This window comes from Struthio camelus, chromosome 1 (genome assembly GCF_040807025.1).
Source record: "Struthio camelus isolate bStrCam1 chromosome 1, bStrCam1.hap1, whole genome shotgun sequence".
Lineage (NCBI taxonomy): Eukaryota > Metazoa > Chordata > Aves > Struthioniformes > Struthionidae > Struthio > Struthio camelus.
This window is the reverse complement of record NC_090942.1, coordinates 194,065,496-194,092,838: the sequence shown is the minus strand read 5'-3', so window position 1 is coordinate 194,092,838 and position 27,343 is coordinate 194,065,496. Positions and strand designations below refer to the sequence as shown.

The 27,343-nt window shown below is 44.4% G+C and overlaps 1 protein-coding gene across 4 annotated transcripts; it reads right to left on the bottom strand.

Annotated features, from left to right (window-relative positions):
- Window positions 1-222: 222 nt before the first annotated feature.
- LOC104146514 (phosphatidylinositol 3,4,5-trisphosphate 3-phosphatase TPTE2) lies at window positions 223-26,048 on the bottom strand. Of its 4 annotated transcripts, none has more exons than XM_009678573.2 (19): window positions 25,944-26,048; window positions 20,232-20,317; window positions 17,443-17,520; window positions 15,145-15,192; window positions 14,279-14,440; window positions 13,686-13,805; window positions 12,564-12,663; window positions 11,679-11,742; window positions 11,109-11,173; window positions 10,476-10,536; window positions 9,527-9,608; window positions 9,358-9,446; window positions 8,031-8,092; window positions 7,003-7,083; window positions 5,999-6,104; window positions 5,254-5,351; window positions 4,768-4,863; window positions 4,196-4,266; window positions 223-2,937 (listed from the first exon to the last, which is right to left on the bottom strand). In XM_009678573.2, the coding sequence occupies exons 2-19, from the start codon at window positions 20,279-20,281 to the stop codon at window positions 2,835-2,837; spliced, it is 1,536 nt and encodes a 511-aa protein (XP_009676868.1). In that variant the 5' UTR covers window positions 20,282-20,317; window positions 25,944-26,048; the 3' UTR covers window positions 223-2,834. The 4 variants fall into 4 exon arrangements, with proteins under 4 accessions (XP_009676868.1, XP_068786050.1, XP_068786049.1 ...); XM_068929949.1 differs by lacking the exon at window positions 25,944-26,048 and adding an exon at window positions 20,888-20,972; XM_068929948.1 differs by lacking the exon at window positions 25,944-26,048 and adding an exon at window positions 20,742-20,801.
- Between the last annotated feature and the right edge of the window lie 1,295 nt (window positions 26,049-27,343).

Below are 27,343 nucleotides of genomic sequence, written 5' to 3'. Positions count from 1 at the left end.
GTTTATGGAATGAAGCTTACCAAACCTGTGCAGCTGAAAAACAGCTGTAGTTTAAAGTCAGCATCACCATTCCTCTAGAGTTAAAAAAATTTCCAGAAGCAATCGATGAATCACTGAAGTTCTCAAAACTGAGAGAAGAGTGTAAGTTACCAAACTTGCTGTTATTCACAGCACCTTGTTGTTATCTACTACAAAAGATTTCAGAGACTCTAATATGGCTTTCCTAGTACTGAAGCCGGGTCTACTATTAAGGTTTAACTCATGGTTAATGAACATGATAGTTAACTAAGAGCAAGTTTCTTGCCAGAAGAATGCCAGGAGTCCAGCATAGTTGAAAGCTTTGTAGAGGTCATCTAAGTTCTACTCTTGAAGGAACACAGGGTCTAAACAATGCAAGTTTTTCCTCTGAAGAACCTGCAGATGCATCTTTCTTTCTCCATCACTCAGAAAAGCAGAACAGGTTGTCTGCAGTGTTTTTGCTGCTGAAGAAAGAATTGAGGAAATACTGTTAACTATTTTCTGCCCCATAAGGCAGAGATCTTTTTTCTTCAATGCATCTCCTATGCAGCTATCTTATTTTGTTATTCGTTCCTGCTTATGCAGTAGCTGTTGCTTAATTGCATGCTTCAGCTTGAAGGAAGAAAAAAAGGGGTTGACTTTTGGCAGTAACAGCCTCTGCTGCCATGAGATTAGTTTGCCTCACAAGCAGAAAGAAGGTTCACAGTAACTGCCATGCACATGATTAGAAAGGGCATCTGAGGACCGCACAATCCTCAGAGCTAAGCTAAAATGAACTTGGGCATGAGCCACTCCTGGCCGCAATAGAGTAACACCTTGTATTCCAATTCCTAGTATAGGCAGTCTGGACAGAGGCCTCTCCCTGTTCTTGCTCTATCGCCCTCTAGTGACACAGCTTCATTCTCCTACATCAGGAGGATTTCTTCCTTTTCCAGAGCCAAACATTGACAGTGGCAAAGTTACAGGGATTGCATTAACTTTGCCAACACTCCTCAACCTTGAGGGGCAGCTCTAGGTATGTAGATAATTCAGCAGTGGCCTATTGTGGAGTTTGTGTGCAGTAACAGCTCTGAGGTAGTTCTTACAGCCTCTGATGATAGATGCAGCACTACATGTTCAGGGCAAATGGGCTAGAAAGTTTTTCAGAAAGAGGGCCTGGTGGTCAAGTAGAACATGAGCCAATGTACCCTTGCAACAAAGGCCAGCTGCATACAAGGCTGTGGAGCCAGCAAGTTAAGCAGTTCTAGCCCTCCATTCATGCCTCTCACATCTGAGACCAAATTTGGAATACAATGTCCAGTTTCATGCTCCCCAATACCAGGAAAGGCATTGGCATACATGAGCAAGTCAAGGAGAACACCAAGATGGACAGTGGCAAGAACTAGGGTTTGTCCACCCTTGGGAGAAGGCAGAAGGGAGATGCCATTGCTGTCTACAACTACATAGTGGGAAGATGTAGGGCCAAGACTCTTCAGACACACAGGAAGAGGGCAAGACAACAGGCGCAAGCTGTAACATGGGAAAAATCTAACCAGAGAAGCAAAAAGGTTATCATGACTTGAAGAACAGGCCTCATAGAAACCCTCACCTAATGGGATACAGGTGACACTCCTGCTCCCAAATCCCAGGTGACCCCACAGCAATAGCCACACTTGAGTCCACACTCATGTACTTTGCAGTATGCCACTACCTCCAAATAAGCGCATGGAAGGTGTAGGCTCTATGCCTACCTCATTAACTGGGCATTAACTACAGGAAGCTATATGTCCCTCTACTTTCTCCTCTTGGTTCCTGACAATAAAAAGCTCCACATGTTGAGTATCCAGAGTACTCTAAGTACATACCAGAACCAAAAAGCCAACCTCAAACTGCCTCACAACAAGGAAGGCTTGAGCAGTCTTCACAGAAGAGCTACACTGCTGAGAACAGTTTGAAGCAAAATAATCGTCCTCTCAGTTCATAGATCACAGGGCTAGGTGCAGCTAAGAGATGTTCAGTAAGTATTTGCAGTATTAGCCCAGAGATACAAAAGCGCAGATCAGTCCCCTCACATGCAGGCAGAGGCAAACCCCAGATAACTGGCATGCTGATGAGTGCAGGGATACAATGGCAGAGCAGAGACTGCCAGACAGAGGGTGGAGGCCGAAAGAAGTAACAAAGGAACAACCTGCTTCTTGTATTGCAAGAACTCCCCTGCTGTAGGAGGATCTCCAACACCACAGCAAGCTGCCAGTTAGCTCCCAGACCAGGTGTAACATCCAGTGAAGCAGGGCTTTGAGTTACATTTGGCATTGAACCACTCTTCATCAGAGGACTTCTACTCAAAAAGTGTTAGTCTGCCTGTGCTAGATGACTGTTTCTCCTTCCCCCAAATTCCCATCCTACTGACCTGTGAAAAACCCTGATGCTGAGGGGAGGTGTCCAACTCTCCCAGTGGTGTCTTGCAGACCGCTGTTCTCCACCCATTGTCAGAACTGTCTGTCTCCAAGCAAGAACATTAGAGTCTTCAGTTAATAGAAGAAGGATATGTGTATGTGGATGCATCCAGTTATCATGTAATGCATCCACTATCTGTAGGTAAAAGCTCCAGAAGATCCAGCAACTCATTAACATGACAGCTGACACTAAGCTAGTTCTTCAGAGTATTATTGCTCTGCACAACAGAACTTCATGTCATCGTTTATTTGAGAAGCTGTATCTACACAGAAATACATTAAGTATACTGGAAGAAGACTACTTCAATTTACACTGAAAGAGCAAGACATTCTTCAGGAATGAAGATGAGTTTCAAGTGTTTCTCTTCTTTCAGCCTTCCCTTATGGTTCAATAAAGTTTACTTCCACAGCAAACGTCTCACTGTAGACTTTCCACGTTTTAGACTTGTGAGGGTTATCCAGCTCATTTCTGGGAAGATAGAGTCTGAAACACAGATTCAGACATGTATTTTACCACCTGAGACATGCTTTGCTTTAAGGTAACCAAAAGAACTTCAAGCTCAGCTCTGAAGTATTAAATATAGCCCTGCATCTTGAGCTCAGACAGACATCAGCCATACCTGCAGGGGGCTTTTCATTTGAAAGTAGTCTGAGGCCCCCTACTCCCAGGGCCTCAAGATACATCTGCTATTTTTACTTGGTAACAATCTCGTATTATTTTCAGCTAAATGCCTCTGTAGAAACACATATGGCAGGAATTTAACTACCAGAAAGGTCAGTTTGAATACTGAATCAAATACAATCAGGCCTATCAGCCATGTTCTCTACTTTTACTGCTTACCGAGTTTGTTTATAGCGATCACTAAGCAGCAACTGCTAGTCAGCCATGGCTGAATCAGAAGACTGAGTTCTGCCTTTGCAGCAGAGATGGTACTGTTGCAGTGCTATCAGCCAGCAGGCTGACGCTTGTCAGTAGTTTAGTCTAGATGCAGTGATGCAGGGAGACTATAAGGTGCATTGCTGGCTCAGTATTAAGTCTAGAGTTGTGAACACAGACTCATTGCTGCCTCCCCTCACACACTGATGGAACCAACTGAGTAAAGACAGTTCCCTTTCTATTTCACAGAGTAAATATACTGTGAGGTTCTAAACAGGGGAACAGTGCACTTACATTTAGATACACAGGAGAAGGACCTCATGTCTCTGTATTTCTACACTCTACTAGAAAGACAGATAAGTGAAGCTTCTGATGGAACACCAACCAGCAAAAGTTCTAGTCTCAATAAAGAGAGTCTACCACTAGTTTCACCTTATCAAGGGGTTGAGAAGCAGAAACTTAAAGAGCCATTCCTCAGAATCCCAAGCATCAGCATCTGCTGAATTTAAGTTCTAGCTGCTCAGGCAGCCACACTAGAGAGGTTGGCAGAGTTACCTATGGCTTGAGTAGTTAGCAGTATCTTTTTCCTAAATATAATTATCTTAAATGCCAAGAGAGCTAGGAAGAGTCCAATAAATTAAGCTGATTAAGAGAGATCTCACATGTTTAAAGCACTTGGCACAACACAAGTAAAGGTATGCACAGTGCCCATTCACAAGTTAAAATGGAGAGTCAGACCAGTACCACACAAGTCAAAAGAGGCTTTATCAGCCAGCTACCTCAGCTCTCAGCACTATGTTTAGGGATAGTCAGCTTTGGTTAGACACCAAAAGTTAGGATCTGAAAGCAGTCACTGATCACTTACCTGTTATTCTCAATAAAGGAAGTGTTGAACCAGAAAAAGAACGGGCAGTCATCATAGCCTTTTGGGAGATCCTAGGCATAAAGACCTTGTTTAAGGACTCTATTAGACAGTAGGACTCATTTTTACAGATAGAGGAGAATTCCCACCTGCTCTCACTAGTTTGCTTTAAGCTACAGCTCCAGCTGTAGCTCATACACTTGAAAAGCCCAATATGACACCAGATAGTTATTCTCACTGAGATGTTGAAACTGGGCCAAACTTAGTATGATGAAGTTAAGACTCATTAAAAGCAGCAGTACAACTAAGACATCTTAATTCAATACACATATGAACAGCCAGACTCCCCCCACTCCTGCACAGGCTGATACAGCAGCACTTGCTGTTTCTCCACCACTCACTGCACAGGGGATGGAATAACAGCTGATGCAATGGAGCTGCCCCACAGAGCAGCAGTCACTCAGGAGGGAGGCAGATTGCTCCACACAGCAGTAGAGCCAGCCAAGATCCAGCTGCAGCTTGCACCACTGCTCTGACTCAAGCTCAGAGGCTTGTCTTCATGCTCTTATACTTACAGAACGTGACTCAAATCGGATTTTCACATCACCACTTATAACAGGGCTGTCTTCCAAGCCAATGACTACAGAGTCATTTTCAGAATCAAAGAAGAGCTGGGTAACAGAATAAAGTGTTACTTTTATTAAAGCCTACCACAAAGAGACAAGGAGACAAGACTCATGGCAATACCAAGCTACTCATTCACTGCAAACAAGTGGTTGCAGCACTGTGACAGTAGCCAACAATTCAAGTCACTCATGCCCGAGTAAACTGTTACTTGTGTTTAAGTTTTGACTTCTAGGGAAATTAGAAGTCTTTCACCATATTTCCATTATCCAAGCCTTGCTAAGTTATAGGAAAAATATTTTACCTTGAGAATTTACAATGTTCATTTATTTAGGTACTCATGTACAATATTCAGTTCCCTCAGGAACACACTTTCATAGAAACTGAAAGTTGATTTATATGTTGACTCAGCTAACACAAGTTCATAATATTCTTACCTTGCAGTTAGCCTGACTGGCACATACACACTCTAGTACAACTTGCTTCCTCATTATTATCTGCACCTTCATATCAGTTCCATTGCCTTTCCCAACTCCTAAGAAAAAGTTGCATTTTATCAGAGTGCATACATTAGCTGGAAACATAAGTGGTAACTAAAACAAAGTGATTCAACCCTACTTGAAAGCGTCTTCTTCCAAAATGCCTTTCAATATATTTTAGGGAACCTGGAAGCTGAAAGCAGCTCAAGCTTCAGTGGTTGAAAGCTATACTTTGAAGTAGCAGCAAGTCCTGCTAGGAGTGGCCTACACAGAGTCTAGTTCCACTGACTGGACAAGAACAGCAGTTTAACACCCCCCAGAATGAATAGGGCTGAATTTTTTTATTCAGCCTTTTATCAGGATTGCTATTACATGTACAGAGAAACAGATGTATATCAAGCTGAGGAACATTAATGAATCCAGTTCCATATATCAACCTCACCTGATAACAGATTTCCCTCCCAGAACAGAGCAGGTCTGATGTGAGCCACCATTTGACCAGACACCCAGAAAAAGATAGAACACAGGTGGGGGGAATTGTATTCCAATGTGCTTTTCACTGCATTTTAACTGTGCCATTTGAAAACTCACATCCTAGTAAGTTTGTTCCTATTATGGGCTTAGCAAGAGAGACAGTACAGAGTTCACCTGTACTAGGAAGCTATTACCAGATAGAGGAATAGCCAAGTTCAAGAGTTCTTACCATGTATAGAGTGGATTTTGAGGTTTTTTATTTTGAGTTCTCTCTCTGGTGGGAGTTTCAAGTTATACTTGTTTTTCAGGATCTCATAATACCCAACATACCTACTCTGTAATGCAAAAAACCCAGACACATTATGTACAGCTTTTGCACCCCACACAGACTAATTCCTGTCAGGATTAGGATTAAATAGATCTCCAAGTTCTTAGCTCCCTTAATTCCAGTGCCAAGTAGAAAGTACTCAATCATTCTCCCCCCCACTCCCCAGGTCAAGCAACCCTTATATCAAGGGTTGAGACAGGTTCAACAACTAAATTGCAAGCAGTATCTATAGTTGGCACTTCAAGAGGAAGTCTTCCCTTTTGAGTCCAGGAGGAGTGACAAGTTAATATTGTACATTTAAGTATTTTGCCCCTTAGGGAGCCAAACAATGTTTCTATTTTAAACAAGAAGCACATACTCAGAGACAGTCGCACTCCATTTTGTTTTACACCAGCAACTGAAATGCCTCAGCTGCCAGCTTCGTCTCAACATACCTGTGAATATCGTGTCATGTGGTGAACGAAGATGAGTAAGGGCCCCAAACTGAGGTCTGAGATAGCATTTATGGGGAAAACACTAAACATGCTGCTATCTCTGCAGGACGCATTCTTCCACCCAACCACAGCAGTACCATAGCCCTTCCCAGGCCAGGCTACAGGCTTCAGCAAGCCACTGATGCACACCCCAACTGTCTTTAGGGTCAATGCATCTTGGATATCAGGAACCAGATCTAATGAAGTTACGAACAGAAGCATAAGGAAAGTTTGGACAAAGGAGAGGGAGATGTGGTACAACCCTACCAGTTGATAGCCCTTTCTATAAAGGAAAGAAAGAATAAAGAATACAGTAAGTTGGGAGTTCAGAACACAGCAGGAAGCTACAACTCAAAACAAGGCAAGAAAAGAAGATGACTTAAAAATCTCAGAGCTAGTTTGGCTACTGCTGCTGGACTTGCTCAGACCTACCTGGGATGGAGTTTCAACTCCTTGAAATTTGGTACTTGTACTTCTATCAGTTCTTCTCTCCCCAAAGTAGTCCAAACTCTCCTACATAGAGGGATTTCAATGTTAAGACACCCCCACCATTTCCCTTCCCAGGCAGCAGACAGTAATACAATTTTAACTCATTCAAATTTAGCAGAGTGCAAACCTAGCAACAGAGCACAAACCAAGTTATGCAAGTGAAGGGGTGCAGTAGAAATTACTTGTTTTAGTACCTCCTAAGAGAGCTCAACTAGAACAGGAATTACTAAGTAGAAGCCAGATACATTAAGTCTGTCACTGAGAAGAGAGATAATAATTGTTTTCCTTTAAAGAGCTTGCACTCAGATGATTCTACATCAATTGTTCAATATTTCTAGAGTGGTCTGTAGCAAAGTTAAACATTAGTTTGGTTCTCTACAGACTAAACTCAGCAAAAAGGAAGAGACCAAACTGACATGCACACCACTGAAAGGCCTAGGTCACTCTAGGCTGTCTAGCAACCCAGGTCTCCAGATCAGTATCCCAGGTCTGGTAGTATCAATGCAAGTCTGCCCCAGCTGGGCACTTCCTGATCTTTCTCCCTTTTCCAAGGAGGGCTTCTGGCAGAAATTCAGGCAGTCAAGTCAACATCACACACAAATCTTGATGTTCCACACCACTTGGGGGTGGTAAAGAAAGCAAGAACCCCACAAGGCTGCTTAAGAACACTGATGCTAGCTTTAGTAAAGCACACTCAAAAGCCACCTAGGCAGTTTAAAAGATGTTGCTCAAGATCCTAGTCTACTTTGCCTCCCCCAAAAAATTGTTTCAAAGCTGGTATCCTATTAGGCTCCACTGTCCCAAATCTTTGTCAGAAAAGAGTTTACATAAAGCTCTCTTCAAGGACTGTTTACAGTGTCATTTTTTCAATATAGACTTTTTGCAGATTAGTGCATTCCACCAGTTAAATAAGTTCTACAGGAGCACTTTCAACACCAGAAGAATCAAATGGAAAGAGAAACAGTTTTTACCTTTGCACTTTCAAACTGGTCACTGTCTATGAGCCAGGTACAGACCATTGTCCCAGTCCTGCCTGTAATAGGAGTGAGACAGGTTGAACTACAGAAATTTGCAGAGGTATTTAGAATTCTTTTTGCAAAGATGAAGTTATAAACCATGACAGAAAAGAATGAGATTAGTAGCGCTAGAATAGTCAAAAGTCCACAAAGAGTATTTCTGAGAAGAATAAGTTTAAGACAAGATACAGCAGTTGGCTAACTTGTTCCTTGAAAGCAGTCACCACAGTCTTGTGGGATTACTACAGAGATTTAGGAAGCTGACCCACATCCGTGGCTTCCATTCAGCAGGGGACAGAGTCAAGTATCCCACACTAGATAAGACTATAGACTGGTACTTGCCAATCCTAGAACTCAGGAGTTACTTCTCTGCCTCAGGTTTTTTCCAGCCTACTAAGGCAGTCAAGACTGCTAACATAAGGACTCCATTGTTGTCTTACATTTGGATTTACTGCTTCAAAGGTGGAGGAGTAACCCCCCACCCCCACACACATTCAGGCTGGTTTTGGCCTGTGGGTAGTTTCAATGCCTACTTTTGTAAAACCTTTTAAGCTATGGAAGCCTTTTTCCCTAATGTGAAATATATGTTAAGTATCCCCTGGTTTAATCCAAGCATTTAGACTGGTAAGAGCAGGCAGCTGAAGATGGGGCAGATGTGTACAGGGTAATTTTGCTTATTTGCACAGCCATCTACATACTTCAACAGCTGCTGCACTACTACAAGACACAGAAAGCACCTGCAGATCATCTCACACAGAGAAGCTTGCACTAGCCTGTCCTCAGGAGAGGACATCGTATTCCTTATCTCATAAGGCCTGTGCATCTTTCAGATGTAGCAGTACCCAGGATATCCCCCATCCAGGAATTCAACAACTCTAGCTACGTTATCATGCAGGAAGTATCCTGATTCATGCAACAGTGTAGGTGACAGGCTGGCTGGGAGCTGCAGCAGCAGCTTAACACTTCTGAAAGTGCCAGCCTCAACAGCTTCCTACTCCCAGCCTCTGTCAGTGCAATAATTTCCTGCCGTCCTGGCTGAAAATCATTTTAGAGATCAGGTGCCAGTTTAGATTAAGAACTGATTTGGACTACCTAGAAACAGGGCTGTGCAACACTAAACAGGCAGCACTATACTGATACTATTCACTGTTGGCATAAGATGTTTAGTGTAGCTTGACAAATACTAGCTCTGCTGTGTTTTGAAACTGTACTTAAACTAAAGAAGCCAGGATAAGAATGGTGTGCAAGTAATTTGTGATATGCACAGACAAAAGAGTCCTACCTTTGCCTCCTTTACAGTGAATTGCTATGATATTCTTTTCATCTTGATTTATCCACTCACGGACACTGGCAGTGAACTTCAGCATGTCCCTAGGTAAGGGGGAAATTAGTGTGATCAAGCTGTCATCTAGAACTATTACTGCCTTGTATTTTTTTTGGACAAGACTCACTGTAGCGCTGGGACATTGTGGTCATCAATAAAGATCCTTTCCACCCTGTAATGGAAGTACTTGGGGTCATAGCCTTTTTCGCCTACAAAAAAAATCCAGGGTTATGCTAGGAAAGAGAATACACTCACAAGAGTGGCTTAAGACTGACTGCTGTTCTGAGCATATACTAGACTGTTCAAGTACAGTACGACAGATCCAAGGAAAAAACCATCAGTACGTTGGGCTAGAAAACAGGCTCCGTTTCCCCACACCTTTGATTTGCAAGTCAAAGTTCATCTATGGGCAAAGATGGCCATTCCTTCCCATACAGATTACTTAGGGATCTGAAAGTTAGTGCTCTGAAGTATTAGCCACCTACAGACAAGCTGTGAGGAGCTACCGCCAGCTTCCTCCAAGGCTTCTGTCATGTTGGCAGATGAGTTCTGCCTTTTCAGGGCTTCAGTATCAGTTCTTGTTTTGTGTCATACCTTGCCAGCTTCCAGTTGCTATACTATGATGCTATACTATTTATCTGAAAATAAAGCTTGGGATAGCTGAGCCTGTAGCTTTTTTCATTTCAGTCATCTCTGACCAAGAGGGCTTTTAACTCCTCCTTTATCTCCTCCTTCTAAGCCTTCACTAGAAAACTCTCCAACATCACTTCAAGTTTTAGTCCAGGTTCTTGGTTTTCTACACACCATGTAAAGAGTTGCAGAACATGGAAGCAGTTGTTCCGCATGGGCAAGGAAGTCTGAACTGCAAGGCATCAAGTGTTTGTTTTGCTAGCACTGATCATTCGATGTTTCAGATCAATAGTCATATAGAAACTAGTAGGCATAGGTAGTTATGTACTTTTGATAGATTTGAAATTCTTAAAGATCTCATGCTGTCAGAATCACATTTAAGAGATGTTTCTCTGCTTAGGTGCTAATTACACATTATATATTGAAAGACTGATAACCATACTTACTGCAGAGGTTGTAGACTTTATAGTGGTCTTTGTGTTTGGTGTCCAAAAATCTCGCAACTTCCTGAAAAGTTAAGACAGTAACTCCAAGTTCAGAGTAGTTAGTGCTCTATTCTTTATTTCTACTACCCCCTCACTTCCTCCTAGTGAAGTCAGCAACTGCACAGACAAACAGTACTCGGACAGCAAGCTTTTACAGCCCAACAGTTCAGGTTCTCATCTGTTCAAAAGCACTGCTGTGACTATCTCCTTCCTCTCCACATTTATGCTTAATATGAGGCAGCATTGCCCCAAGAAGGCCTAAAAGAGGACATGTGATGTCAGCAAAATAGAAGACTAGATAATGCTGACTACTCACACTATTACTAGCCTGGGACAGAACTGATCTGGTTCTCTGAAGTCTTAAAAAAAGGCTATCAGAGCACCAATATGTCCACATTCTGCATACAAGATACATCTCACCAGGCTCAGCTAGAAGTCTACACCATGAGCAGCACAGCAAAGTGGAGACCACTATTTGTGTGGACTAGATTAGTCATTCCAACCAGCAGCACTAGAAGCAACTTGACAAACTATTGGGAACCTAAAAGCGAAGTACTGAACTTGTCAGAGCAGAGGGATTTTTTTTTTTTTTACCTCTATAGGGTTCCTATAGAAAGACTGCTTCCCAGAAGATGGAAACGACATTGCAATAACACGATCTGTGGAGAAAACACATGATTCAGAGAATAATATTATAAAATTGCCAATTCCTACCCTAGCTGTAAGAACTGTCTGCTCATTTCTGCAAGATTGTCATGCATTTAGCATTGCTAGAGCAGGATCAGCTGCTGATACAGAACAGAGCCCTCCTGAAGATCAGCTACCATTAAGCAGTCTCCAAAGGATCACAGAGGCAAAATACTACAGTAAGTCAGTCAATAGCTTCTTAACTCTGGTTCCCTAGACCTCAGGAGAATTTGTATCATTATGTACAGCATATACAGCCTCTCCCAAAACACTTAATCCTTGAGAAGGACAGAGCCAAGAATCCACATTCTCTAGTTCAGAAGATAAGTAAGCCAGTTTTAAATTTGCAGTTAGATTTCATTAGTCTACTAAAAATGTTCTTCTGCTTCATATCAGTGTTCATTAACAGCAATTATTGCTATTAATAGGATGTTACAGGCTGCAAGGTGCATTTGTTCCTACAGGAGTTCTACAAACCTGTAATGTAAGTAAGATCCAGGTCAAAGCCATCTTTCATGTAACGCCTTTTGTTTTCTGAGACCTGCCAAAAAGGAGTGGAGTTAGAAGTCTTCCTAAGAAACGTTAAAGATAAGTGTTGCCTATTACTAGGAAACACCATCCATCTAGACTATGAAGTTGAGCCTTATTTTACTATAGCAAAGTTAACAGCACTAACTGAGAGTAACCTTTATGATGTTACTATTTTAGCAGAGGCTCCATATAGATTTTTTGCTCTGATTTAATCAAAATTCATTTTAGTGGAAGGAACACTACCAATTCTGGAAACTGCAGTATGAACGTCATCAGGATTTGTATGTCTGGCGGAAGGAGAGAGTCACAGGCAGCATAACCAAGAGTGCTTACTCCTGAGCACAAAAGCGGACTTAAGCTTCAAGGACAGCTTTCCTGATGAAGCTAGGAAAAGAGCCCTTACAACAGGATAAGGCTTCACAGCATCTGAAAGTTAGGTTGCTTTCTTTCTACCTGCAGAAAGTGGCATAAGCATTAAAATTCCCAACCTTTCCCATGTGAGGGAAGGCAGTCTATGCACCACACAAGCTAGCAATCAGAGCGCACTGTGGTATCACAATCAAACTTTGATATGCTGGCCATTGCCTCACAGGAGGAGGAGTTGCTTGCTTGAACACTAGAGATCTAGAGGTTGTTAGCTACACTGAAGCTGGAGGCAGAAGTGCAGTACCCTGTCAGTGACAGGGCAAGGGCATTGCTTAAGCAATATTAGCTTCAAACCAATGGGCTGTGGGCAGTCTTGCCACTCACTCTTTATTAATAGTGATCTGGGGAAGAAAGTAGAGTTGGAAACAGCAGTAGTACCCTAGGTGTGTTACCAAGCCAACTTACCATCCTCCTAGTTACCACTTCAAGTTGTTTCTTTTGTGAGGCTAGGCGAAATATTCTTACCAGGATGACAATTCTCAGAACTCGAAGGACAGCAACCATTCTAGATGAGAGTCAGGTTCACCATGAAAGAAAAAAAGTTAAACCTAGATACAAAGGCATTTTAAAGCTACTTAAAAGCTGTTTCAGCTACAACCTAGAGCTTTATTTCAGGCACTGAACTAAGATCTCTCAGGTTGATTTTGAAGAAAGGGTAATATTAAGCTTGAAGAACACCATGGTTTATTGTTGTAGGTTTCAGGGGTACAAGTCCTGAACAGCTCTAGCAGAACTACGAACTGCCCTACTCACCTGAACAGGCTTTTACTGTTATTTCTGCTCAGCAAGCAACAACCTCCCCAAACATGTAATATCTGTTATTAACCCTGAATTTTTTTGTTCCCTGAAGCTTAATCTCAAGTGTACACTTAAATGTAAATAGCCACCTGAAAAACAGGTAAGAAGAGAAGCTAGACAGGCCATAGCCTGTTACTAGCAACTAAGAGGTCTGAGAACAGAACAGTATAAATCCTGTTTAATCATTCAGTCATTTGAGACTTAGCTTTTTAAGGAACTTTGAACTGCCACTGAACTTTGAAGCAGACAAGACACTTATGAGTGGTTCTACAGAAGCAAACTGCATAGGGGGAGCTGCTCTTGCATATCCTTGCGGACTAACGCAAACTATTCATTCTTTAAGGAGGTATGTCAGCAGATACTTTAATAACATGCACATATTTCGGGTCCTGATACAGTTAGGTAAGAATCTTGCTTAAGTTCTGCTTGGTGAATACTTGAAGATCAGGGGAAGCATTACTGGAACTTTATCCTGTTACTTCCAAATGAAGACAGTGTGATCTCTACTGCCACAGAGCTTCTCCAAGTCAGGAGGACAATGTTGCCCTGGACACCTGGAGGTCGAGTCTCCATTTCTCCTCACCTCCTTCTTAGGCCAGGATCACCCTATTGTCTCTAGAAAGTTTCCTTGAAACTAGCAGCCAGGCAAGGAAACAAATAAATGGTGGAGTAAGGACTCCAGAGCTTCTCTCTTTAGAATGAGCCACAGTTGTAAGAAGCCATTTTTACCTTGGCATCTGATCTGCTTCAGCAAGGTCAGAGAAGGAGTACGTCATGTTAATTAACAGAGTGCCCACCACTATGAATGCATCCAAAATATTCAGCTTGGATCGGAAGTAGTTCCTGAAGCTGAAACAAGGCAAGTTTTAGATAGATGTCCACACAGCTGTCAAACCTCTTACACCACAGGTTGAAGTGCTCGCAAGCAACCCAGAAGAGTCAGATAAAGACCAAAAGCCATGTTAGAGAAAGGGAGAGAAGAGCCTGTACAAAGCTACTGTTAGAGATGGGCTCTCATGAAGTACTTAAAAAAAGTGTGGACCAGGTGTATTAAGTGATACTTCAGTACTTAGTGTAAGTTTAAATTATAGCAAAGCTGATGCAGTTTCCAGGTGCTCACTTGTACCAAAATCATTTTACAAGATTACTCTATATAATGGTAACAGCCCATCCATGCAGCCAAGGCAGAGGACAAGGCCCTTGCCTATGATCAAGCAGTTAGTCTACAGGACAATCTCCATTCCTAGTCCCAAGCTTAAAGTACTGTGTTGTGACTAGCTTGAAGGCTTGCCACACTGACTTTACCTTTGACCATGCCTTACCCTTCAACAGACACCCTCAGGAGAACATCGACAAGGAAGAAGAGTGCTATTGCCAGGGAAACACCTTCAAGAATCTCTCTAATGCTCCTTTTCTTCTCACCAATAGCCAGATCCACAATCACAACTATAATGTCCACAATGATGAGCAAAACTCCAAATACTCTGTAAGACAGCAACACAAATCAACTTGAGAAGTAGAACAGAATTAGTGACATTGACTGAGGAGCACAAGCCTGGATTTGTTTCACACTGGGACAAAAAGCTGTGGGGTTTCTTGGACAAGATTCAGGCCTGCACGCATAAGCTGCTCAAGGATTCAGAACTGCATTTTTGAAGTAATCTGCAAGGAGTGCATCATCCACATGGAGCTGTATATTTTCTACTCAGATGCAGCTGTAGTTACTAATCAGTGATTCTACAACTATTTAACAGTGCTGCAGACCTGAATGCTTTAAGCTCACAAGTATCAATGCTGTCTTTTGACATTTATGGCCCGCCCCTCCCACATAAGAGGTAGGGCATTCCCTTAAAAGGAACTACCTTTAAAGGCCTACAGCATACAGCTGACCAACTGGTTGCTCAAGGACTGCTACTTAACCTAGGGTAAGCCATTAAGAGCTTTTGCCTCAGTTCAGTAGCATTTAGAGTTGCCTTTCTGCTGTTCCTGGAGAATGTAGTCGTACCTGTGGTTTAAGGCATCTTTCCCAATTATTTTTGAAGTCATTTTTTAGGGGAGAGACAGAAGGGTTCAGTAATTTCCACAAGTGGGCTGGAGTCACTGTTTTTCAAGGAACTCTAAGATGATCTTACACTAGAAGTAACATCTACACCTAACTCCCCCCTATATCTTAACATGCATGATTTACCTGAATCCAAATGACATCACAAATGGAGATATTTTTCTCCTAATAGTACTGTAAGAGAAGAGAAACAGAGTGAGGAGAGGTGACATTTATTACTGGTATTAGATAGAAGAGCAGTGTTACTGCAGTGCACATTTTGTTTTTAGAGTTCTGTATCATACTGATTTCTTTAAGAGGAAACTTAGTTACGATCATGAAGTACCTAAGTTAAGGTAGTACTTGAAAAATAATGCTTTGTCAGCTTGCTTGACACCATATTCATTAGCTACAGACCCTAGAAGCACAGCGCTCCTACTTCTGCAAAACACTATTCAGTGTCACAAATTCAGTGATAGTAAGTCTGCAACATAACACCCACTTATAAGCTACAAGCTTTAAGTAGGTTTATATAGTAGCTATTGGTCAAGAGGAAGACTTAAGCATGAACATCACTCTTATGGCATGTCATACAAGATACTAGTTTATTGTGGAGTCAGAGGATCTGGAAAAGAGTACTTGTTAATAGCTCCACTACCATCTCTGTGCTCTTGAAATATGAAGAGGTTCCTCTTTTACTTTTAAAAGGGAATCTCGGTTTGGCTTTCAGACTGAAGATTCCCAAGCATCTTAAGACAGCCAGCACTGAAGCCAAATTCTTTCAATTGCAAGAGTAATCTTTGCCCCAACAGGATTCCAACTCCTTTTTTCAGTTAAGGAAGATTTATTGCCTAGCAAGTAAGCTTGAAGCCTTCTGGTTTAAAGCTAAGCCTTTGTTCAGCTAGCAAGATGCAAGTCTCCTGATATGCCACCAAGAACTAAGATAGAAGCCATTCTCTGCATATTCCATGTTCAGATGTCCTAAGAGCTTGAACAGATTGGCAATCTGCTAAGTCATCTCAGACCACTTAACTACTTTAAGCACTGCAAGTTCTTAGCTACGTAAGAATGAACATCTCCATGTAGATTAACAGCAGGACTTGATGAGAGTTCTAACATACAAATAGCAAGTACTGGCAGATCCCTTTTTGTATTGTTTACACGTCCATCCTTTCTTGCCCTTTAAATTGTAGTTGCTGTAGTATCTTTAATGGTATGGAGGGAAAAACTGCAGTTACAGGAAGTATGTCAATTCAGTAATGCATATTGCACACAAATGCTACTGAGCTGCTTGATGCTCAAACTACTCTAGAGGAAACGAGTTCCACTTGGTGCATATCCTTAGCACTTCAATAACTCAGTCTAAGACAAGGCTGAGTATCTTAGAAGTGATGAAGTAGTATCTCACTGGGCTTATTGAAATAAGCCGCTCTCCTCTGTCAAGTTCAGACAAAACATGGTCTAACCAGCCAACATCTGCTTCTTTAAACAGGAAGGAGACTTGGGATGATGAGAAATGGGTACAACTAAGTCAAGGACATAACAGGCCTCACCTTCAAGGCAGCCTCTTCTAGCCTACCCTCTAGAAGGCTGTCCTCACATTTAGAAATCCTTTATATATAAAGCAGCACTGTAATAGTTAGTCCCCATGCCTCCATCCAGTGATTCCTACGGCCTAAATGGAGGAAGTCCATCAGGACCTGAATTCACAGGCTAAAGACATGTACCTTTGTTAGGTGCACTAAAAAACCTAAAGTATATACAGTACTCCCGTTTGATCTGCCAACATCCTAGAGGAGTTATATGTTGTGCTGCATTCACTTTAAGTACTTAAAGACTTTGAGATGCATTTGTAAGCACCAAGTTCTGGATTCTATAAAGACATCTTGTCATATACAAGGTAAACTATGACAGCAGACTTAATCTCACTCTTCTCCTCATGCAGGACCAGTGAAAACAAGCTTGTCTTCTCATTACCAGATCACTAACTTCTATAGCATACTTCTGTCTTAAGTCAGCAAGAAGTGATGAACACAGTCAGAAAATAACTACTTCAAGAACAGAGTTAATTACTAACTTCAGTCAGCCCAATTTTGACAGGGACATGCACTTGCCATTAGCCCCAAATACGATTTCACCTTATCTTACCAGCATTTGTGCTTTTACTCTCCCAGACACATTGGGTTGGAAAAATTCATGCAATACAACCTAAGCTACTTGCTTTCCATAATATGATGGACTTGCAGCCAGCTCCTGAGTTGAGCTTTCATCTCTAGAGACATAAAGCTTCCTGCACTTACTTGCCTGTTTTAATGCATTAAAGCAAGTTTCTGTATCAAGTGGCTTGCTGAAGTAGAGAACAGCCCAGTAAGTCTGCCTTTTCATTCTGTTTTTACATTCAAGCTTTTGGGGGTAAATGAGGCACTTAGTATGCTATTAACTTACTTGAAACAGCTGTCTGGTTCATTATCCTCATCACGACCATCATCAATCTTTATAGTGGGCTCTTCTGCCACTGGAGAGCTGGCAAAGGAATAGCACAAATCACATCCTAATGCAGATGTCAACTTTATACATTGCTACCCCTCATTGCTCCAGAGGGAGGATGGTTACTTACACTTAGGGAGTAGTGAGCAGCAACCTGGGCGACAGCACAGGCACACTATCAGGGGTAGGGGGGAAGACTTCCCTGTATGTTAGCATGGCAGAAGCCCTTGGCTTGTACTAGTTCCACTTAGCAAACTATCTTTCAAAAGTTTCTTTTGAGGCTAGAGGAGGACAGACGCATTCAGCTATAACATAAGGGGTCTTGAGCAGGGCACCTGTACAACAACTGGCATTCTAGCATCATGATTGACTGACCTTACAAGAGTTAAAAGGTATCTCACCAAGTTGCAGCATCTCACTTCATTCAACTGCTTAATTACCTGTGCTTCTTAAGATACCTCCTCTGTCCCACCTCCTTCCCCTCCCAATCCTCACTTTAGCAATTGGAATTAGATTTTTAGAAGAAAAATTCACTCAAAAAAATTACAACTACTCGAAGATTCTGCTGAGGGCTCCAGTATCCAGTCCACACTCTGGAAGTACAGGAAATACACAGACGGAGTTGCGTCAGAAAAATCCAAAAACATCAATGCTATTACAGTAAAGTACTTGTTTCAGAGAGCAAACATTTGCATCAGGAAAAGCCATAGCACAGAGGTGTTTTTGTGCAGAGCAGAATATCAGACCAGAAACTGGAAGACCAGAGCAGCAGCAGCTGAGGTAGTGCTAGAACAGCAGTTTTTGTCTGTGGCTGCTTGCCATAACTTCCTTAAAGGGTCTCCTCAGATCAAATTCTCATTCAGCCACCTGAAAAGAAGCCTTGAAGGCCCCAGAACAACTTCAGAGAAAGTAAGGGCAACATCCACACCCAAGAATTCACATTTCGACCTTCTCTGTAGAAGTAGTCCATGCTCCATAATAGCACAGCCACAGTGAGTTTTGCTGTAGCTTTCTGGCATCATTGCTGTTTTTGCAGGAACAGCTGAATATACCTTCAACATTGATGTTTCCATGCTGTTCTGAGGCAAACCAAAATGTTTGAGGCATTAGTGTAGCAGTTCAGAAGATCTAGATATTCTTCATCCTTCACAACAGGTCCACGTACTGGCACTGTTTCCACCATGTATGCCATTCCCCCTTTTTAGCTACAGGCCTAATGACTTTTCACGTCCTATAGCCCCAGCAACCAATGCTGATATTGCATGATCTGTATTCAGATCAGGCTGAAGGAGAAGGTTCCCTTCTCTCCTCCACCTCCTCAAGCATTTTCAGTGTTTAAGCCTAGTTTTCCATCCTCAGTATCTCCAGACTAGCTTCCTCACTTTCTTCCTAGAGCTGAGGCAAAGTGCTGGAGACGTGTAGCATCAGCTATGCTTCTGGCTGTTCAAGCAATATTCACCTTGGAATTTCCACTTAACATACAGCTGGAACACTTCACTCATTAAAGCAGGTTTAATGAATGTTTCTGCTGTTACAGGATTTTTGCTGCAGGTCACAGGCTTTTACTTGTGCACACGTGACACGTACCAAATACCACTTTATCCTTTGCTCTGAATAAGCCAGTACCACCCATACGCTTAGCGTCAAACACTGTCTATCAATTCTGCCATGTACCCTGGAGTTACATGCCCCAAGCCCCTTTAAGTACACAAGAACACTGACTTCACTATGTCTCAGCTGCTGAAGTGAGAACCTGAGGCCTTAGCTTCAGATATGCAGTGGAGCACAGGTCAGGTCACTACAAGGATAGCAGATCCTTTTCAAGCTCTGGAGGTGAATATCAGAGCATGTGGTACCCTAGATTCTACTGGCACCTTCAAGGCTTGCTTGTGAGAAGCAGAATTAACTATTAGCAGCTGTTTTTAATGTCTAAGAGAGCAAAACCTGCTACACAGACTCATGAGACAGCTTCCACAGCAGAGGAGGTAGAAGAACCCAAGACACTCGCTCAGCACCATTGAGAGGTAATGCTGGCACCTCTTACACCTAATGAAGAGTGACAGCTGTGTCTTGGGTCAGGGAGCCAGCCTTTAAAATAAGAAGCCAGACAAGTCCAAGGACATTGTTTCTTTTGTGCTCCCACAGGAGTCTAGTTCTGGATAAGGCTTTCTCCAGAGAGATGCTGAATATCTTACATATTACCTTTCACCCAAACTGAAAAGGAGGTCTCTGCCACAAGCTACCACATCTAGTCTTTCACCACTGGAGTGGAAGGTAAGAAAAGGAGGACATCCTAAGAGAACCTGTTTTTCAGCTGCACACAAAGCATGAGCTTTGTGACTGCTCACACAGGGAATTCAAGACTTGAGGCTTTTAGGAGAGCAGAGCTAGGTGCTGCCTACAACAGGCCTTGACAGTGTTTCCAAAGGCCAGAGAAGAGCAGGACTAACTGCCATGAAACTACCATACCTGGGCTAGGTACTCTGTAGTCCTTAAGAGTAGTTAAAGAACGTAACTAAGTCAATCACAACAGCACACTTCCTTCCTTAAAGATATCCCTCTTCCTAAATAACAGGATTTCAAGGAGGCGATAAATACCAAGACTGTATGCTACATAGACATAACATATTCCGTAATTTTTCCTCTCACTTTGTTGCGCTTAAGGCAGTAAGCAACTCCAGGCAGAGGAGCACACGCACCACACTTCAAGGCCACATCTGCACACTGGCACAGGTTGTTTCACTCACCTGGAAGCTTCTGCCAGCTCTGACCCTTGTTCGTACCTCACGGTAGTCATTTTGCTTTCGCTCTGGTCGTCTTAACAGAAGCACATCTAGTTAAGAGAGAGGAGGACAAGGAAGTCAGCAGACAGGCGCATCCCTGCCCACGGCAGCCTCATGCTCAGTCTCAGGCTCCTGCCGCTTGCCTACAAAGCCAGCAGGAGTCACTCGGGACACGCTGAATACACCTAACCCACCAGAGCACCGATGGCTTTCAACAGCTTCCCTGATGCCAGGGCAACCCCTTTCCCTCCACTTCAAGCTGCGGGAGGTGGAAGGTCCCCAGGCGCCACCTCTGTCACCGGGCACAGAGCCCAGCCTGCTGAGCTGGGCCAGGCGCCCAGGGCCCGCACACACAGCGCCACCACGTCCCACCCTGCTGCGACCCAGCGGAGAGGCGGCGGCAGCCGCCCTGGGCCGAGCCGGCCCCGCAGCCCCCTCCCTGGGGCCGTGCCGGGAGGCCCCCCGCCGCCTTACCTCAGCGTGGCCGCCAGCTCAAAGTCGAGCCCGGACACCCGCCCCCCACCCTGCAGACTCAGCAATTTTATTTAAAAAAAATAAAAAAAGCAGCTTCCTCAGCCTGTTCCGTCCATCCCTCCCTCCCTTCCCCCCCACTCACCCACCAAGGCAAGGCCAGGCTGGGCCACACAGCCAGAGCACAGCAAGACCCTCCGGCGGCGGCAGCTAAATGGGGCCCGGCCCGGGTCGGGCCAGCCCCCACCCACCTGCCCGCTGCTGCTGCTTGTTTCACAATAATTACCCCAGCGGCCATTAATTATGGGGTAATCACAAAGGAGGCCTCGGGGCGCTCCCTGGGGAGGGCCAGGGCTGCCGGCCCAGACCTGGCCTCGCAGGCAGGCGGCCGCCTGAGCCCGCTGCCGTGCCACCGCACGTCTCCCTCTTCAGAGGCGTCGGAGCCGGCCACGCCATCGTTTGTTTCTTTTGGGCTTTTTTTATGATTTTGCTGCTGCTTTGCTTTTACGCCTTCCTAACACGTTGGTTTGCCGCCCAGCCTTTCACAGGCACCGCTCGGGCTGAGGTTGGCGCGGCCGAGGCCTGGCCTGGGAGGCGGCGCGGCGGTGCGGGCCCAGGGGCCTGCCTCCATCCCTGGCCCCAACCCGGCTGGCGGCCCGCCGCCCTCAGCACCCAGCGCTCCCCTCCGCGCGCGCTCTTGAGCCCGAGGCGGCGAGCGCCGAGACTGGGCGCTTGTGCGCCGCCCCGTGCCCCGCAGAGGCCCCCTCACCCGCCATCACCCCTTGACGACAGTCCGTTCGTTAATGATAGCTCTAAAGGAGCCTCTGAGGATAAAATACCGCTTCTTGTTATTTTTAAGGCGCTATCTAACCCAGGAGGATTTTCTGCAGCACGGTCAGCGGCAGAGGGAGCTCAAGGCGAGCTTTTGGGGGCTGCTCCGAGAGCTGCTGGAGTCTGGTTGCGGGGAGACGCGTGGGTGATTCACCCGTGGCAGGAGCTTTTCTGTGTTTCCCTCCCCGAGAGAAATAAAATCTTTAAGAGGGATGCTGAGAACATGGGGAATTTCTGGACTAAAATAGAAAGTCTCCCCTTCAGGTTTGTTCCAGATTCAGGGTAAAAGGAAATACAAACAAGTACCTAGTACAGGTAACAGCAGTAAGGGACAAGCTAAATATGGTTGGTAAGACAGTTTTACGTATTCGGGAAATAATTAAGTATGGACAGAAATTAAGCTGGACGATGAGTAGCAACATTAGAATAATTTCCTTGTGGTTCCAAAAAATTTTGCCTGCGCAGATCATTCGCTGCACGTTTGATGCTGTGGACCTCGGGGGTATCTGGGGAGTTGTTTTCGGCAGAGATTACGCCTGTGGAGCGCCTTCAGGGTGAGGGCTGTATTAGAGAAGACTGTGGAAATACTGGAGTCTAGTTTTCCCCGTCCAGGGTTCTGTAAGCAGCAAGGTGTGAAAGCAGTGCTGAGGTTTCCAAGTAAGAGCCTGTGCATCAGGTGGAGGAGGAGGGACTGGAGGCTGGGAGGCCTCTGATTTGGGGCTATGAACCGCACGCAGACCAAATACCAGGGCCATGGACGAACCAGCTTCCTAAAGAATGCGCTTCCGTTTAAAATAAAAATGAAAAACAGTTCTTCCCATTTAGCACGGCATGGACAGAAGCCTGACTCCGGAGCCTCGCTGCCACTGAGAGCACCATGACTGATGCTCCTTCAGCGTTGATAATCTCATAGCATGGTTGGTGCGGTAGCAGTATTGCAAGCTCTCCTGTGGCATCATCATTTTCTCGATCGTTGATCTACTTCCTCAAAACCCCAATTTCAGGGGTCAGGGGATTAAAATAAAAACACTGCTTTTCTTTTTTAATAAAATTAGATTTCCATCTCTCAGTTAGGGGAGAAAAGTCTAGAAACATGACCCAAAGTTCATAAAGCCAGAAATAAAAAAGAAGCGCTGAAAATATTCCGGTTTTTAAATGCATGACTTGCATATTTTCATTATATTTTGGTGTTTAGCTCATGACAATGACGTTTTAAAACCCCTCAGAATCCAGTTCTGATCCCTCGATAATTATTCATCAGCATGAAATAGAAGAATTGCCAACGCAATGCAGAAAAGGTTGAATGCTCAGTAAACAATCCAGTTCTGTAGTGGGCAAAGAGCAGGATGAAGTATGCACATCTCGGAGAGGGGATGAAATACTTTAAATTCCCAAAATAACAGAGAAGGGTGGTAAACAGAATCTCTTGAGAGATTTCAAATCAGTAAGTATGGCTCATTTATATCTGACAGTCTTCAAAGAGACAGCCAGGAAAAATAATTTGATTTTCAGTAAGTCTTGGGATAACAGCAATATGGAGAGAAGTGGGGAAAAAATCAATTCTCTGCCAATATTAAAAGCAGGTAGATCAAATGACCTGGCACTGATAGATCTTTCGGCCTGGCTTTGCTCCCAGACAAAATGAGAGCAGAGTAGATACAGGCTTCAATTAATAAAATATTAAGGAAGCCTAGTGATGATAATCATAATTAGTGCCAATCAACATGGGATTATGGAACATAATTCCCGTCAAACTAATTTATATTTCTAAGACAAGATCAGGAGTTTCATTGATAAAATGAAGGTATTTCGTTCCTTCTGTAAGCAACTGTCTGGCTAGAAAATCACATTTGATTAAAAAGGTAGAAGAATATAAAATCAGTCTGTTCACCTCACTCGGGTGAAAACCCAGCACGCTAGTCTTAAAGTAACTGTAAAAGGGGAACCACCCTTAAGCAATTAATTTCCAGAGGGGTTCTGCAGGGATTGGGTGTTGTCTTATGCTGTGTACTGCTGTGTTGCACTGGGTTTTTTTGAGCAATGCCGCAGATAAAATCCTTACTGATAAAGTCTGACTCAGAGATTGGAGGAGCTGTCAGTTATGGGAACTGCTGTCTAGCACTGAACAAACTGTAACGCCAGTGAGTGGAGGTGAGTGAGCAATGGGCATTCCCATACATCCCATACATCCCATACATCAGTCTCAGAACAAAGGGCTGCAGGCCAGTGCTCTTCAGCCCTTGCTACATGCAGGACCATGCAAAATCTTTACAAAATCCTTGGTCTATCCTGTAGCCCCACTGATGGCTACCGAGAGACACCGGCCACCTGAATAGGAAACGTGTGTACATGCCAAAAAAACTGACAACCATTTCATGACTAGTTTCTCGTGCCTTACAAATCACAGCTGTCCTGACTGCAGTGAGCAATACCAGGGTTAGAGCACCAGGGACTCTATTCTGTAAAAGGGTAACTCCACAAAACCTGGGGCAGCAGTAGGGAGAGGTCAGCTGCAGGTGATTGTGCTATGTGGCTCTGTGGCTAAAAGGAATAACAAGATCCTTGGATCTATAAATGAGAAATATGTTGGGTAGGAAACATTGCTTGAGCTCTTTATTTGGCTCCTGTGCTAGTAGCCACAACTCCAGAAGGAAGAGGGGAGAGACATGACGTGAGTAAAGGACTGTGAAGTCCACCTCATCATGCCTAGTAGAGGGGCTCAACTGCCCAGGTTCTCAAAGAGAAGATAAGGGGTGACTCAATCACAGGCAGTCAGGGCTGGATCTAAAAAAGGGTCTAAGTGCCCAAAAGGGGATTTTAGCACACTTTAGGCATCAACATTTTGATCTAAAAAGAAACTGTTCAGCAGCTGGCCTGGAGGCAATTAAACTGATCAGGTATCCCCTGTTAGACCTCAGACGTCCTGCTGCTACCCGCACTTCTGCCCACGTCCGTCCTGACTATGGATCTTGGCTGTTTGTCCCTGCCTCAGGCGGATCAGGATCCTGAACCCTGGTAGAGGGACAACCCTGGGGATGTGCCTGCACTCTGGTGCCTGGCTTTGCCCCAGGATGGGCTTCACGCAGTCCCACTTTGTACCCACACTCCTGGCCCTGCTGGCTTTCCCCTGGCACATTGGGTTCCCAGTTAGAGGCAGGCACTTAACTTGTACATACTTGGATCTAGCCGCAAGTAGGGAAAAAGAAATTTGGCAGCAAAGGGCTCTTCTCTCTCACAGAGCAAGGCATGGTGAAATTAAAAGGCTGGAGGAGGGGACTTGACAAATTCAGACTTCGGGCAAAAAGCAACAATATTTAACAATGTAGGTAACTAAGCAGTGGAAGATCACGCTAAGGTCTGTGGTTGATTCTTCATCGCTGAATATTTTATACCAAGGTGTGTTTTCCTCAAAGAGATCCTCCAGTTCAAATGGGAATTAATTAGGTCAAGGGAGTTCTCTGACCTGAGGTAGGTAGAAGATCACGCAGATAATCCACATACTCCCTCTGGCCTTGTGACTAATTCACTTTGGTACTTTACAATACTTTTGGTATTCCTGATGTAAGGGAGATCAGCTTGGACCTGTGCTTGCCCTCAGGAACTTAACAAGCTAATTATATTTGTTGTGTCAACCCATTAGGTTCTCATAGGCTGCATGCAGACTTGTTAGTTAGCCTGAATGATGTCTTTGCTCTTTGAACTTTATCAAAATATCCAGACCTAGCATGTTTCATGGTCTGCCACCATTACTCCCTCTCTGTACACAGACTTTGGCGGTTATTCCTGGCTAACAAACCGCAGACTTAATACACATGCTGGTTTCAGTTATTTTATAGAAGATTGAAACAATGGTGGCTAGTGTCATTCTGGTCTTCTAAATTTATTTTACTTTTGATGAAATCCTTTATTGTTAGATTTTTAAAAAATACATATTTGTTTCAGGCCTCAGAAATTAACTTTGTTTTAAAAAAACTGGCAGCCCGGATTCCTGTAGATGTGTAGCAGCTCAGAGATGGACACCTTGCAGGCTCCAGGGGTCCCTGGACCTGCAAGGCCTGCAGAGTTTCACTGGTCCCTGGTCTCTGCTGGTGAGCAGGACATTCACGGAAAGTGTGACATGATGGAGAAGTATAAAAATAATGGCAAATACATAAAGCACCAGGATTTAGTGCAAATGGGCTCCTTGCTTGGAGCCAGCCCTGGACTGCTCCACACTTTCCTGGGACAGAGGTAGGCGGTCAGGCTCGTGCTGTGAAAACCCTAGGCCTCTGCAATTCACTTGCGTCTGGAGTAGGCTGGCTCATTTCTTCCCTTCCCACTTCAAGAACAAACAAACAAATCACAGCTAGAAACTCGTTTGGGAAACAAACTTGCCTTGGGAGAGTTTCAAAATGCCACCGCTGACTTCCAGGTGCAGCGACGGTTGATCGTGCCTGGGGAGACGTGCGTCCATTCGGTGCCATCTTTGCGTCTCCATCCCAGGCTGCTCTGGTGGGAGGAGCCCAGCGTACCATGGCAGCCGCTCTCTTCATTCATGGATAAACTCCAGTTTGCATTCCCACTCCAGTGGCAGTGTGCTTAATGGACGAACAAAAGTTTTTATGACTGTTTTTCCGCACCTATGTATTTTTGCTGGAAGGAGGGAGAAGGAGGAGAGCAAGGTGGGGAGATTTTTCATTAACAAAATGGTTATTATTTGCTGACAAGATCACCGAGTATCTTATGGAGAGGGAATTTGGTCTCCTTCCAAGTAACTAAAGAGGAATTGGCACTGCAGCATACGTGTGAGGCATGCGTATTCCAGGAAAACAAAGAGCTTTTACAGGCCCACTGCCTGGGGACTCCAACATCTGTGAGGAAACAACATTAGCAATCACACAGTGTCCATGTTCCTTAAGATGACTTGATTATTTTAACTCAGGGCCAGGGCACAAAAATACCCTCCCACTAGATCAGCTTCACGTGAACTCGGCCTCGTGGCAGCCCCTCTTGGCTGCTCCAGATATCCCCAGATATCCTTCAGATACCCCAGACATCCTTCAGATATTCAGATACAGCCCAGACAGGGAGCCACCACTGCCACCACGCTGCAGACCTGGGCGAAGCGGTCTGGGGCCGATGGGGGTAGGCTCGTAGGGCTGAATTTTAGGGGCAGCCAGTTCACAGAACTGGCAATATTTTGTCGCTGGTTCCTCCCCTGTGGTTCCAATGACTCTGAGAGCACGTAGGAAAGAGCGTAAACCAGCCCGCAGGGTCTCAAGCCATGGTTGGCTGGCTCAAGCTAAAAAGGAGTCATTTCTTGCGGGGAAAAGGCGGCGAGCACCGAACACGGCAGCCTCGGGGAGCCGCGCGCGCGGCCCGGGTTCTGGGGCACCGCGGGGCTCGGGCGCCCAGCTGCGAGCTGCAGCTGCTGTCCCAAGGGAGCGAGGGCGAGCGCAGCCCAGCCACCGCTCAGCCCGCCCAAAGGAGAGGAGGAGACGTTTCACTCATTCAATTTAACAGCTTCCAAAGCTAGCCTTAAAACAGGGGTGTAGAACAGGCGGGAGGAAAAGCACTACTTACATAAGACTTTGGCAGTGAAATGGGTCAGCCGTTCTTGAGGGAGGAGAAGAGGAATGCAGTTTTTAAGAAATAAACACTATCGCTGTACTTCGTAATAGCTGCATAGTCCTGTTCTCCCGGAGAGTAACAGGGAAGTTTATGATGGGTTTATATGTTTTGTGTCTCGGCCCCACTCTCCCTCCTCTGAAAACAGCTCTGTGAAATGGAACATT